The sequence below is a fragment of the Toxoplasma gondii genome, chromosome IX (assembly GCF_000006565.2).
Source record: "Toxoplasma gondii ME49 chromosome IX, whole genome shotgun sequence".
NCBI classification, from domain to species: Eukaryota; Apicomplexa; class Conoidasida; order Eucoccidiorida; family Sarcocystidae; genus Toxoplasma; species Toxoplasma gondii.
This window is the reverse complement of record NC_031477.1, coordinates 5,603,665-5,617,916: the sequence shown is the minus strand read 5'-3', so window position 1 is coordinate 5,617,916 and position 14,252 is coordinate 5,603,665. Positions and strand designations below refer to the sequence as shown.

Below are 14,252 nucleotides of genomic sequence, written 5' to 3'. Positions count from 1 at the left end.
CGCTGAAAACAGCTGCTGCAGTGTGCACGTCGACAGCTACCTCTACGCTTCCCGTACTGTGAGAGCATACTAACGACGAGAAGGGAAGTGGGTTTCAGAGAAAAAAGATGTTTAGCCGGGAAGTTATCGTCCATCATAGAGAACCGAGTTTCAAGTTAGTGGCCACGTGGACTTACATCCATAGGCAAATGTAACACTCTTTCATGTCCGTGCGTTAGCATCCGCCACCCCCATAAAGTAGAATTTTATTTATGCACATCTGCATGTAGAAAAAAGCCTAGAAAGCTGCATCTGTTCAGTACTTGCACTGAGCTCGAAAATCAGAACGGCTTTTGGGAAGCACGAAGTGTGCCTGCACAAAAAGCAAGGTGTTTTTCTAATACATTTTCCTGATCTACAACCGTTCAATTCTGATGCCGGGGCATCTCTGAAAATATCGCCTCAAAAGTGATGTGGCTCAAGACAAGTAGCTATTTTCTGCATTCATTCTTGTGTACAACAGCTTTCCAATCCAACATCTCCAGGCGAGGCTGGGGTAAACAGAACCTGCAGTGACCTGAATGACAACACTGACTGATTTATACCGTGTGTAAGCCGGATCAATTGAAAACTAGGTAGATAAATCTCCAGGCAAGGACGCAAGCGATTTTACAACGAAAATTGCCGCTAGCACCCCTAGCTCCAGGTAGACGCCACATTCAATTGTGCTACATGTGCTTATGATCCTGAATAGGACTCCACTTATGAGATACAGATATCCAAGTTCTTCACGAGTGCTGTACACCACAACCGAACAGGATTCCCGTTATGAGATAAGGATGTGTCACTCTGACACATATAGACCGTGCTGGTCGATAAAGGAATAGAGTGCTGGCGACATGAGCGTGCTGCAGTGGACGACCTGAGGAAAGCAAACAAGAAAAAGAAGTTTCGAATTCAGTTTTGGTGACCTACTTATCATTCAAATAGAAGCCAGCAACCGTCGACCCTCCACATACTAATTTTTCTATTTCTGTGTGTCTGTGAATGGGTAGATAAACGCACTCTTTGTAGCAGATTCTTTTACAGTTTTCCAGTAAATGATGTCCCACAAACAGGAGAGCGTCTCTTGTTCCTCCAGTATGATGATCGCCAGCACACACTGCATCTCCTCTAACTTTGGATTTGATGGACAGTTTTCTGTGACAAGCAGCATCTTATATACCCAGTAGGTCTTCCTTGATCTTTCATATATTTGTTGTTTTCCTTATGTAGATTGTGATTCGAGCAACTACATTTGAATTCTGCTTTCTCGTACAGGACTGCGGATTCCCTGTGTCCTTTCCTGTCAGCGCAAAATGCAAAAGTTTCTGTGGGAAGGGTCTCCTTCATTTCCGCGTTTTGGATGAGTAGGCGGCAATCACTGTTCCGTTTCCCTGCATGATACTCGGTTTCTAATACCAGGCGCTAGTTTTTTAACTAATACTCGTTTCTTTTACAGATTAACTGTCATTCTCTCTGGCTCGCGTGCATGTATGGATGTGGAAGGAGCTCCCTTGAAGAAGATGACCTTACAGCTTTGGACGATGCGCGTCGACGACTAAGGACTCTTCTGACATAACTGGAAGATGCAGTCCAGGCGAAGTATGGCCGCCCTTGTTGCATGCACAGGTGATCGATGTACGCAACTCGTTTGAGGGATCTCAATGTGCTTTCTATGCGCCCCCGTAGTTTCTGTTCTGCCTCGGCAGCTGCCATGCGGACGCATGCGATGCATCGCGGCATTTCAAGACGTTCACAGTCGTCTCTCCCAAGTGAAGAGTGGCCAGAAGTCTCTAAAGAGACGTTTGCGGCACTAGGACCTGTAGTGTGGGGTGTCTGCCGTTCTTCTACACAAGCGGGGATTGTCGTGAGAGACGAGATGGCAAATTCTGTCTCTTGAGGAGACGCAGACGATGCAGAAGCGATACGAGAAGTGGACACGCATGCGCATATGGTGTCTGAGGCAGCCACGTTCTTAGCCGAGCACCTGCATGTAGGCCGCTCGGAGCTCGAGAGGAGCATCGCCATGTGGTGAGCCTCGCCGTTCCGCGGGATAATGAGAAATGCGAACTCGTCCATCAGAGCAGGAGCGTTGTACCTAAAATGTTCACAAAATGAGGAGAGAAAAATTAAAATATCGAGACAACACTCGCTGCACATCGGGATTTATCATCTCCAAACATCTCACTTCTCTCGCCGCCCCCGTGCACACAGCTGCGACTCGGACTCATCACCCGGAACTGGCCATATATGTGTGTATACAGATACAAGCATTTATACATATCTATATACATGAAGATGGAAAGATACATGCAGTGGTCTCGGCAAACACTTGATGTATCTAGCTGGGCACGTATGGGTGTAGCATTAGTGTTTGGTGTGGCAGAAGAGGGGAAAACCATTCTGGGGTGTATCTACAGTCAGGGCCGGCGGCGCCAAGGCTCGTTTTCTTGCGTCAATTCACACCCACCACTTGTGGAGATCGGGGAGGATATCTTCTCCAATGAGAATCGAAAATTCGCAATCGGGATTCTCTTCCTGAAGACGCTTCAACACCTTGAAAGTGGGGGTGAAGCCTGGCGTCAGAGCTTCCCATTGGAGAACCTCAAATTCCCGGCACGCAAAGACAGACAAAAAAGCGAAGCAATGATTCTTCTCGAATTTCTCGTGTGTTCAACACCCGGAGTCGCGCAGGGAAACTTCCAGCAAAAAAATCTATTTCACAATCCGCATGCATAAATCTTTGTACATCCACTGTCACCCTCGATACTTGCACATCTGCCTCAGACAACATCCACCGAACGATCCTATCCACGTATTTATTAGTTTGTAGCATTTATGCGGTATCACAGGAGATTCCATCCAAAATTTGAGGTTAGGTAGTACGTATGTCATCACCTCATAGATACGCCAATACACACACATATATACATCTGTGTGCATGCATGTAGAGAAGAGTTTTGAAGGATTTTCAGGAGTGGCAAATCGTCCTACTTTCTTACCCGCACAGGGCTTCTTCGTGATTCCTCAGGTCCAAAGAAATGCGACACGGCGAGTTGAATCATGTGAAGCCTCAGGGCGGCCGGTGTCCTCATCGCCTTGTCTGGTCTCCGTTTGATAGCCGTCACACCGCATGCATTTTGGAGTTCGCCTGTCTTTCGAATTTTCGTTGACGAGTCGGGGGCGCCTGCAGTCGCTTCGGCAGACGCCTGTCCTGTGGTGTCCCAGCCATTTCTCTGCGTCGGAAGGCGTTTCGTTCCACCTGGGTGCTTCTCCTCCGACGTGCAATCTCTCGGTCTCTCTGCAGCAGCGGCGCCTTGCCGCCACTCCTCGGAAGGCTCTGTCAGCGTCTCTTTGCTGTCTTCAGAAATGACTCGACTCTCTCGGCCTCGCAAAAGACAAATCGAGGGAGAAGCATCTGCCGACGGCTCAGGATCTCCTCCACAAGGACTCATCCAGACTTCGTCAACGCAACCGCTGTCGAGGACTGCTGCCGCAGAGAACATGTGACCGTAAGTGGGCGGGTCGAAGCTGCCTCCGAAGTAGCAAATGCTGAGAAGGAAGAGGAGGAGAAACCGTGGAAAAGCATGCAAATCGAGAAGGGAGACGGCTTTTATTGCTCGAAAAGCCAGTGGAGACGTCCTCAACACAACCGCTTGATCCTTAAAGACAGAAAACGTAGGCAAACGCAGCCGGATGTGAGCTGGCGAGGGGTGGGGGTGTGTGTACAGACCAAAAGGCGGCGCTTGTTGTTTTGAAGAATTAAAAGCAGTGAATACGTAGATGTGCGTAGTTAGATGCATGTGCGCCTGTGTACAGGCTCGCGAATGTTAAAGGGTATGTTGCGTATGGGAGGGAAGGACCGATGCGGATTTCCGGATGCGAATGCGTGGAAAAGCGATGTGACTCACGGACAGCCCACTGTAAACGGAGCAGGATGCATTTCTCGCGAAGGTCGTCACGCATGCAACTGTATACAAGCATGTCGAGGTGAAGGGAGTTGCGTCCAGTGCCTTCAAACAGGCATGTTTCGTGCAGACAGAGGTTCGCGTGTTCCGGACCATGTGTGGAGATATGCGTCCTAGACAGCCTTCATTCAAACTAAAGAAAGAGTTTCACATACGAAATGTACGATCAACGAAGAAAGACCTCAAATCTCACCGTCTCTTCCCCATGGCGGAAGAATGCCTCTAGCGAACGCCCGATTCTCAACCGTCAGAGAAGCGGTCGCTTCTTCGTAGTACCAATTCTGTGCCTTTTATTCCAGTCTCTGCGGAGTTCAAAGTCCGCATGCAGTTATACGAAGCCGACACAGCAGCGGCCCTTCTAGGAATCGGCTAGTTTGATTTAAAGTCAAACAGTTCGCAGAAACGCTCAAGTGGAATCTCTGGTAGGTGGTGAGGTCGTTGGGAGGCGAGTGACCTGAAGAGAAACGTCTTCAGTGACATCAGAAAAGAAGGAAGGGTGGCAACCTGGACATGGAAAGAAAATTTCTCTGAGGGGATGCCGTCGTAAGACTCGTCCTGGCATTCAACTAGGATCCGGTGCCTTTGCAAGATAGAGGATGAAAAGGATTCACATGCGACCGAGAACTGTTTCGGTGCCAATGCATACGCACAAGCAATTTGTACCCGAGCTGGCGGGCAGACATGATGAAGAGCTAGGAAAAAGAAAGAAGCGGATCAGGAGGGAACGGGTGGTCGCGTGTCTGACGGAAACAGGGAAGAAAAGCCGTGGACTTTGGCGAACGAAAATGCCAGTGCATGCACATTTTCTCACGTGCCGGCAGATGTGCATGCGCGTCAAAACATCGTCGACAGGCTCTCAATTGGTGTCGGGTTCCTAGTCGTGGCAGTCTGGAGTCATCTCAAAAGTACATTTTGTAGGAATTTCCCAAATGTCGTTAGCTCCCGCAACATCTGCCACAAAATGATCAGTTGGAACGAGCACCGTCACTTTCCGGTAGTGGCTGAATTTGAGACAAATTCCGCCGCAGCCGTTTTTGCGAATAAAACGCCTGAGAAGATATAAGACTTCCACGGGTGTGTGAAAGACTTCTCGGGAGAGTAGCAAGATAGACGCAACACCACACATTTTGCACACTCAGGTTCGTCAAAAAAATAGTTGAGGAGAGGAACCGCGGGACAATTGTGGATAATCTGATCTACACTGGGCTCGCTATAGGAGTGTTACCCCTTAGTTTGACAACAGAGCTGTTTGCGTAGCACAAGGTTTCTTAAGCAGGTATACGCGTGGCAGAAGACATCATTCAGATATATAGTTCTTTCTCGGAGGTCGCAGCCTACAGGAGTAACAACGGACCGCTTCCTTCCTTCTGGGTTTCAGTCGTGGTCTGTTCCTGGGCCAAAGCTGGTTGTTTAGAACTGTATTTTCGATGTATAAGCGAAAGTGGTTAATTTGCAACGGCCACATTTCCTTTTTCTATGCATGCACGTAACAGATTGGGTGCTCTCAAGATGGCGGAAGTCCTGTGGAAGACGGCGCCACAACTTTTACACCACAGTCGTTCTCTCTCCAATCTCACACAAGACAGAAAAACGTTTCCAGTTTACGCGCGGCTTTAGCAGTTCAGAACACAGGGGGCACAGGGATGCCCATGTTTCTGGATGATAGCTTTCCAATACCTATTCGCGGCCCCCAACCACTTCCTTCGTGTGGTCGGTTCCGCAAATCTTAACTGGGCAGGCCCCGATAAAATGCCGTCCAGTGGACTAATTCTCCTCGTTAACTAAGCAGTTGTTTCTGTGTCACATTTTCCTCTTTCACTGTAGCACATTTTTTCACCCTCCTTTTATTCCATCATCTTCCTTCTGCGGTGCCTCTCTGCACCCCTCAATCTTCTTTTTCTGCCGCCTTCCGTTTCACACAACCGCTATGCGTTTCGTTTCACGTCGCATGTGTTTGCATTTCCCGTACATCGTCCGTATTTGCGCTGTGTTTAGTCTTTTGGTTCTCCTTCCACAAGCAAAACCATCGGTCCAATTATCTCCTAAAAAGAGGACGCTTTTTTTCAACTCGGAAAGGCAGCAGGCCACCGTCTTCGTCCGCCACCGCAAGCTGTGGTATGAATGCCCCTCGACTAAGCACGGTTCAATAATATTTATCGCGTTGCCTCTACAAAGCGCGTTTCAGTAATACTTAGCGCGTTGCCTCTGTCGAATCGGTGGTGTTACAAGCTCAGCTTCTCATTTGAACAGCTCTGCAAATTCCTGCGACAGCAACGGAGCAGAAATATAACCAACACCTTGGAGTCAACGACCTATTTCAACGCCTTGTTAAGCTGGGTTACAAGAGCATCCGAAGCCTTCTGGGTATTGTACCAAAAGGACGTTTCTCAGCTATAAAGATGGGTGTCATTTCACCTCCCTTACCTTGTAGTCAATACGTCCGTCCTTGTTCAGATCTAGGTGGTCTAGAAGTTGCTGCAGACAAGTGAGCGACAAAAGGAAGAGACTATGTTCACTTGCCTCTGTCTGAAGCTCGAAACCTCAGAGAATTCTGCTGTTCTGTCAGTCATGCACTGCGTTTGCATCTGTGCCTTTAATCTAATCCAAGAGTGTGACGCAAACTGTTCGAGCCGCAGACATGGGAGCGAACTTCTTGTGAACGTCTTATAGTGTCAGCCTTCAACACGCCATGCATTACGCACGGGGAGCATGCCATTTGCTGATGCCTCGTGTCTCCTTTCTTCTGATTCGTCTTGTAAGGTGACCTTGCTAGTGGCACTGGAGAAGACTCTGAATTCGGTAAGGAGACGTCTGTATACGAACTCATTCGGAAAAGCCGAAACTCCTTCCGCTTACTCCAATGTCAATAGTCATTTGGAAATCTTCGCTGACAATCTGGATAAGTTTGTCTGAAAGCATATAAACCAGAATGCGTCGCTTTCAAATACGTTTTCAGAGTGAAAGTGTGGGTGTGCAGTAGGCGGGTCCTCGAGAACTTCGCTCGACTGACTGAAGCCCTTGATTAGAAAGCCTGTGCTGATTGCTCTCTACCTGCTGAGAAGCGGGGTTCGTTTACTGCTTGCTTTAGGGAGAACATATGCTTACTCTTGTCCAGCTGACCTGACTTGTCGCGGCCGCCCCCGAGAGCAATCCAGGCATCAACTGGAGAGAAAAAACAGCAGCAATATAGACGTTTTGCGAAGCGAGCCCCCGTTCGTCGGGCAGTTCTCTAAGATTGAAAACTATACAGCTTCTGCTACGTTTGCCGACTGACTTGTGTCTTGCTCATCATCTGCTCGCGTAAGACCGTCATGATGTTTCTCGAAGGCTCTGATGAACTCTGCAAAGTCTGGATGTTGTCAAGACAGAGGGATACCAGACCATCTGAAATTGCTCCACGATTAAGTTGATTTCTTCGATGGTCTGATGTATCCTCTCTGGCATGTAAGGTCTTCATGGACACGCGTTAGATAACTCGTCGTACACATGATGGTCAGTACTGGGAAAACTCTCTAAGAATTTGACCTTGGACCCCGTAGCATACTCACCAATCTGGCCGCCACAATCCTCTTCAATCTCTGCCATCAAACGAAAAAAAATATCGTCGCTCGGCGGTTTCTCCAAAATGGCTGGACGCATCAAAAATATGCCCATCCACTGTCGCAGCTCATTTGACTTGAGAAAATTGAACGGTGTGGTTTCAAAGGTTTTTCGGAGCTGTGGAACACATTGCACACAATGTGCTGCGTTGAAAAGGATGATTGTAGACCACCTGATAAAGCGCACTGGGTGGAGTGTTATATCCACCGCCTATTTCTACCAAGTTGTTCCTCTAACTTCTTTGTTGATTTACTAACTACCTCGCAGCGCTGCACATTTTACGTGACACCGAAAGTCTCGAAAAGTGTTGTAGTTTGTGGGGGTGGAGCAGCCCTCTCGTGCTTTCTCAGTTGCTCAGGTCAACGATGGAAGACTGGAAAAGCTTTCAGAATGTATTGTCAGCAAGCTTTCATTTCGGCCGGTGTCGTTCGTTTGACGCATGCCCCTACTTTCCAATAAGTTCCTCATTTCATCGCGTCCAAGTGCGCCTCGGTGACCAGAGTCCAGCGCCTGGAATGCCTGTCGGCATTTCTCGAGAAAAGCAGCCTCCAGCACCATTGCGATTCGCAGCCTGTTCCGCAGCACGCTGCCAGTTGAGAACTGGATAAATGTCAGCAAAAATGTTCCAGTTTTGGTTGCTCGACGAGGCGTGAAAAGGCTTCTTTTACTGTCATAGGATAGAAATGAGCATTTACCGAACTTCTTCTTCGTGTCATCACTCACCTCGAACCATCGCCGACGTGGGGTACCGAAACCGTGACGGACAATCGAAGCCAAAGGGTTTATTTTCAATACGCACGTGGAATGAAACGGATGTGCGTTGTATGTGACTCTATCGAAAGACCGACGGGGGGCCCCGCAGCCCTGCAGGCGGGTCGCACACTTTTTTCCTCTGAGGATGTGTAAGCGAAAAGGCGCCTCGCTCGAGCTTATGATATCATTTGAGCTAAGATATTCAGCTTCTGAACCTTTTGCTGTCATGCTACTAGCGCAGATTGTCCTCGAAAGAAAGTAATGTTCCCGTGTAACGTGGAGTGTCCCGTCGCTTCACGCGGTAATGTCCGGCACGACGACGTAGGACCGAACTCACAAAGCCCCCCTGCTCGCTTTTCAAATCCGCTGTCGAACGAATTGTAGGAAAGTAAAAACGCCAGAATCTAAATTCTATACTGCGGAAGCACAGCTTCACCCCTCTGGCACGTTTTCAGCGCTGTCGACACGGGAATGTTTTGGGCAGCATATCTTGGTGCTTCAAAACAGTCCTACGGGGCACTCAACTACCTTTCACCCTTATAGTCCCCTCAGGTATCCTACAATACATGTACAACTTCAAAGCTGACACAGATTCCCGCTAATGTGTGCAGCCATGTGCCAGTCGTCTCGCCGTTATCTGGAACATGATGCCTTACTCTTGAGGATGAAGTGTGGTAATAAATCCCATATTCAGTCACACATTTCTCCACTACCTTCTAGACTACGCGAATCGCCCCTTCAGACAGGACAGGTTCACAGTCAGGCGTGACCGTCTGTAGGAGTGGCCGGAAATCCGGATGACGAACCACCGCGTTATGCTCTTGCTCAGAACCGTAGAGGCAGGAGTCACCGTGAGGAAACAAAATGCGCTCTCGTGCGAACCATTCTAGAAAAGACGCAAAGGACTTGTTTCCGTTGCTCCTCTAAATGTCCCTGCTTACCCAAACACGTCTGGTCCTTTTTGTTGGTCTTCACTTTCGCAGTCGCCGCGTGTGCGGAACCCAGGGCGACTGGCAGAAAGGCCTGTTTTCCAAAGGCACTCTGGCTTTTTCATACATATCCGTATGGACACGAGTAAATAAGGTCGCCTGACACTCCCCATGCTCCGCTGTTCGGGCAGCTCGTCCCTCACTTTTCTTCACAAGCCGTCAAACACGGCACCTACGTGTCGGGTATGCGACAAGGACCGCAAATTAATTTGGCTTTTTTCCTTCAGGTGCATGCCAGTGTTGCAAGGTTGATGTTGGCTTTGACACGGTCGCGTCGGGTCGCTGAACAAATCTAGGGTGGACGCCTTAGACACTGCCGGTAAATCAAAGTGACGGACAGAACAGCGCGCTACCACAGCAACACATTCCGTAGTATGTCAGCACGCATCATTACCTGGAACTATGTGCAAGATTACACACACCGCCATCAGCGGAAAACGTACAGAAGACAGAAAAAAAGTTGGCGGCCTTCTACGTCAGCGATTTACAGCTCGTTCATGTCTCCAAATGGCGAGTTGCCAGACATTCTTTGTTGTTGGGACTCCATCTGAGGGAAGAAACACAGAAAGCCACTTCCAACTCGTATGGTTCTGAAGAGTTTCTTCTGCGCACTTCCATGACAGCCTTCACACCTTCAAGTCTTTTCGAAGAGCTGCCGTTTTCAAGCTTTTCTGGACTGTTTTGCCAAACAGGTTACTCAATAGTCTACCGCACATGCGACAGCGAACAGCACGGTGGCTCAGACGGGATCTGCGTTTCGAGTTCTGCTTCCCGATGTCAAATCAGAGAAACCTAAAGCTCTGTGAAAAAACGCAAGAGGGTCCGATGAAACGCGGAGGACGGCGTGCTCAAAACCTCTCCAGTGTAGTCAAGTGTGAAAAAACGTTACGACGCAGCCAACCACATGAGGGAGCTTCTACATTGGTTTCATCCTTGCTGAAACTTACCCATGACTTGGCAATTGTTCGTTTCATTTCATCATCTCCCTGCACACAGTCGCATCAAGACCATCAAAGAAAGCAGAACGGGAATGAACGCTCGCCCACTTACAGACGAGCAAACAAAGATGAGAAAACAAACTGGAAATCACAACCGACGCACATGACGCCCTTGCCAGCATCGCAAAACTCAACGTGCTGCGAATAAGATCCACTTCCTCCACATTGTCAAGTGTAACTTGTTTCGAACACAACGCTCTTTCTGAAATGTGTCTGCATGCCTCTATGTGGGGTAGGTGAGGCGCATTTAGTACTGGAAACACTCTTACCTCTTCGTACAGATTCTTCATGAGAGACATGATCGAAGCACTAGGGTCCGCATCTTGTTCAAGCTTCGGGGGAGCTGCAAACTTGTTCTCCTTGAAAGAAATGTCACTCCACCACTGACCGCCAGACTGCACGCACGAGGCCACCATACCACACAAAAAACTGAGTGTCTAGCAAAGCCTGTATCGATTATTTTCAACCCTAAAACCCATCCAATAAGTCATCCCCTGGCGCCTGAAAGGCAAGGAGGCGGATCCACTTAAAATCCTCGCGGCAGTCAAATACAAAGGAACAGTTGCGTACACTCCGCAGGCAACGGATACACACCATCAGTGTACTTCTCTTGCATGCGCTCACCTTCTGAAGCGTGACGACTACCATGTCTTTCTTGATACGATAGCTGCAGGCTGTTCGGAAATAGTCAACGGCACAGAGGCGCGGAGCCCTGAGAATATGAAATGTGAGTTGCTTTATCTCTGTGTCGGACCTTTCGGACTTGTGGAGGAACCCAAGCTTAACCAACTGCATGCAAAAATTATTCCTTGACGTTGCAACGGAACGCGTTGCCCCACATCGTGAAAACGGCGGTGCCATCTCAAGGCTATCTCATCGCGCCACGGCTGCGGTTCCAACAACATATCCGTCCAGACAGACAGAAACGCCCCAGGCAAGATGAATCCTCCTCAACTCCTTCTCCCCGACATTCTGCAACATACAACACAGACTTCCTTATCTCGCATACATTCTCGTTTATCGGATGTCTGCACCGCTTAGCCGAAGACTCCACGTCACATTCCAAACGATATGAACACGGCGCGCATGCAGCGAACGGTTAAGGGGGCACTTACTCTCCGGAACAATGACGTTGTTGAGGCGCTTGAAGACTAGAGAGTAGTTCTTCCCTGACAAGTCATGAACCTGCGGATACGCCAAAAGTGAAAACAGAAGCTAGGAGCTGCAGCTCTTTGCGGCTGTAGGCCCTTGTCGCTCAGTTTCTGTGCAACAGTCCATTCCAGTTCCATCAAGGCAATCACACAGGGTCGCGAGACAAAAAGGATTTACGAATGAGGCATCGGAAGAGTCTGCCGGAATGCCATTCTTGCTACACAGCCCAATCCCGCTGACGAACCGTCGTTCTGCTTCTCTCATTTGCACGAATGTCCGCTTGAGGGACGAACGCGAGTACAAGCTTCCCGTTCTTTCTCTTGTTGTGTTGTGACTGAACAGGGTGAACTTGCGTCCAGCCGCCGAGTGTCTTACAGGTTCACGAAGAAGAGATAAAGCGCTCACCTCCAGTTCCATGCTTTGACGAGCAAACTTGGCAACCACCTGTTTTTCGGGGATGTCCTGAACCCCTTGAATTCTCACATAAATCCTGAAGCGTGTTACAGCGCAAAACAAGTCAACAAACAGAGAAAATGGTCTCGTGGTCGCAACCATCCGGCACAAGAAGCCTCGAGACTCTTCTCGTTGCGAGAGGACTCCTCTCACGCCGAGCTACAAAGTCCCGTTCGATCAGTAAACGAAGGACTGGTTTATCTATTTCGTGCACTGGGTAGTGGCCTGCCTTGCAAGCATAGTTATGTCGGTGAAATATCGAACGCGTCCCTCGACTGAACGAAGCAAAGCGAAACCGACTACCGAAAGCTCTTGAGGAACCGTGAAATCTTTGCAGCGCCTTTACTTTTCCGTTGGCGCACCTCTCGTACGGCGCTCGAGCAAGCTGTCTACTTCTTCAGGCACATTGAGTCGTCGCTATCGAACCAGATGCCACCTCCTTTGCCAAACCATTGACTCGGTCATGGGCGGATTTGCACAGCCCCTCCAACACAGGACTATGGCGACAATGCAACAAGAACTTTGTGCGATGGTCGAGGGTGTCGTCTTCCACTGGATTTGCCTTGTCTATTTCGAGGAGCCACTACTCAGGCTGGTGACCGCAAGACCGCCCACTAGAAATCGGCCGTGAAGGCGAGCCTAGCAGCCACGTACTTGACAGCGCGATCGGTCTGGTTCCACGCGAACGATGTGAGAGGAAGGAAGTGCATCTGAGGAAGAGAAGCCAGACACTCGGGCGGCAACATTGGCGGCAGGCACAGAGATGTGACACAAGAAACCGACTCGCCTGCTCGCTCCGCAAACACAGATTAAATGCCGCTGTCACACTTCCCCTTTTTCGAAGGCAGTCTCCTCATCACAAGCCCACACCGCGCCAGTTCTACCCTCACTCTCGTATTCGCCGAAACCACGACTTAATTTGTACCTTGATCTAGGTCTGTTGTTTTCACTTCCCATGACTCTGGCAACATCTCCCACTCCCTACACCGCGCATAACCGCGTCTGGGGTAGCCAAGCTGCAGCGAGTGTGCTGGTGAAACTTCTGTGACGGGGCGCGGGGAAAACGGCAACTTAATCGGCAGACTGATTCGAGTCGTTCTCAGCACCTAAGCACAGGCCCCGTTTATCAGAAGCAACCTATGACTTCTGCCTTCTTTACGTACCTGAGTTGATGTGGACGGTCTGTTCGTGAGCTTGACGGGCTGCAGCCATACAGGACGCGGGACGACAATTGAGTTGCCGCGCCGGTGAGTCGAGTTACCCCTTCTCCAGCTAGATGTACAGCGCCGCGAAAAATACACAAGGTGCCTCTCAAGTCGATCGCTAGAGTGGTGAGTGGAATCAGTTGAAGCATAAAGGTCACAGAAACTAACGAACCGAAGGTACCAGATGCGTTAGAATGCTGACGCTCCGTCTCCCTTAAGAACAGCCTGAAGGCGTGTTGGTATACTGCTGCTATCTACCAAAGCTTCCTTCGTCCGTTCCGAGACATGAGCAGGACAAAAGGATGTATTACCTGGGATAGATTACAGGGTGCCGACTTCTCGTCGGACGAGGGGGGTGCCCGTTGGGTCACTTCCCGCTTAACCTCATCTCTTTCAGAAAAATCGGCTTCGGAACATTCAAGGTGAGCAATGCGTTCGTCAATTGATTTCAGAACATTCGGTCGATTCGCGAGGCTCCTCAAGCGTCGCCATTCTTCCAGATCCTTCGCCGCCTCGGTAGGCTCACGGGAAATGGAAGTTTCCTGGGGGCGTTTTTGTTCCGTGGCCGCCATTGTTTCGCCGGCGAGACTCCAGTTGGAAGATGTGTGTAAGTGGAAGCCTGTTTCTGAAACCGAAACTGGGGAGAATCGATAAGCAGATACCTCGTTTCTTGAATCGCAATGACGCGTGCACAGCGCTGGTGGGTACACGGAGCAAATCGCTGGACGATGTTCGTGGAGGAAGGCTCTTCACGGCCAAGAAAACAGTAGAAGTGGTTTGTGGTGTCTGGGTGCGTCGTCGGACACACAAGGAAGAGGACGTTTACAGCGGCGTATGTACCAGATCTCAAGCGTCTTTTCGACGGAATGTTCCACGCAACGACGACGCTTGCCACGCCCACAAAGTGGCGCGGCAACTTACTGGCATTCTGTTGCGCTTTTGATGCATGCAAGTAACGGGACTTCGATTCACATCTTCGAGCCTCTGAAGAACAGCTGTGCTTTTCACCTCTGTCACATGCAATTCAGACATCGACATCCGATTGGGATGCGTCTAGGAATGCTTTGGCATGGTTTTTCATTACTCTTCAGGGTGCCACGTCCGCGTTTTCCG

The 14,252-nt window shown here is 49.5% G+C and overlaps 3 protein-coding genes across 3 annotated transcripts; all 3 read right to left on the bottom strand.

Moving 5' to 3' along the window:
* Nucleotides 1-115: 115 nt before the first annotated feature.
* TGME49_305840 (Nicotinate-nucleotide adenylyltransferase) lies at nt 116-4,585 on the bottom strand. The gene is made up of 5 exons (XM_018782461.1): nt 4,183-4,585; nt 3,024-3,573; nt 2,492-2,625; nt 1,555-2,119; nt 116-901 (listed from the first exon to the last, which is right to left on the bottom strand). Exons 1-5 carry the CDS (start codon nt 4,194-4,196, stop codon nt 824-826), a joined length of 1,341 nt encoding a protein of 446 aa, XP_018636151.1. The 5' UTR covers nt 4,197-4,585; the 3' UTR covers nt 116-823.
* A 1,642-nt stretch (nt 4,586-6,227) lies between these two features.
* TGME49_305830 (EF hand domain-containing protein) lies at nt 6,228-8,147 on the bottom strand (the record flags this gene model as incomplete). The annotated part of the gene is made up of 6 exons (XM_002370314.1): nt 6,228-6,251; nt 6,414-6,464; nt 6,846-6,898; nt 7,095-7,151; nt 7,538-7,618; nt 8,039-8,147. 6 exons carry the CDS (start codon nt 8,145-8,147, stop codon nt 6,228-6,230), a joined length of 375 nt encoding a protein of 124 aa, XP_002370355.1.
* A 1,162-nt stretch (nt 8,148-9,309) lies between these two features.
* On the bottom strand, nt 9,310-13,981 carry TGME49_305820 (SGS domain-containing protein). Its single transcript, XM_002370313.2, has 9 exons — nt 13,451-13,981; nt 13,098-13,136; nt 12,589-12,644; nt 11,887-11,971; nt 11,445-11,514; nt 10,954-11,003; nt 10,599-10,724; nt 10,279-10,317; nt 9,310-9,878 (listed from the first exon to the last, which is right to left on the bottom strand). Exons 1-9 carry the CDS (start codon nt 13,709-13,711, stop codon nt 9,816-9,818), a joined length of 789 nt encoding a protein of 262 aa, XP_002370354.1. The 5' UTR covers nt 13,712-13,981; the 3' UTR covers nt 9,310-9,815.
* Nucleotides 13,982-14,252: the final 271 nt, after the last annotated feature.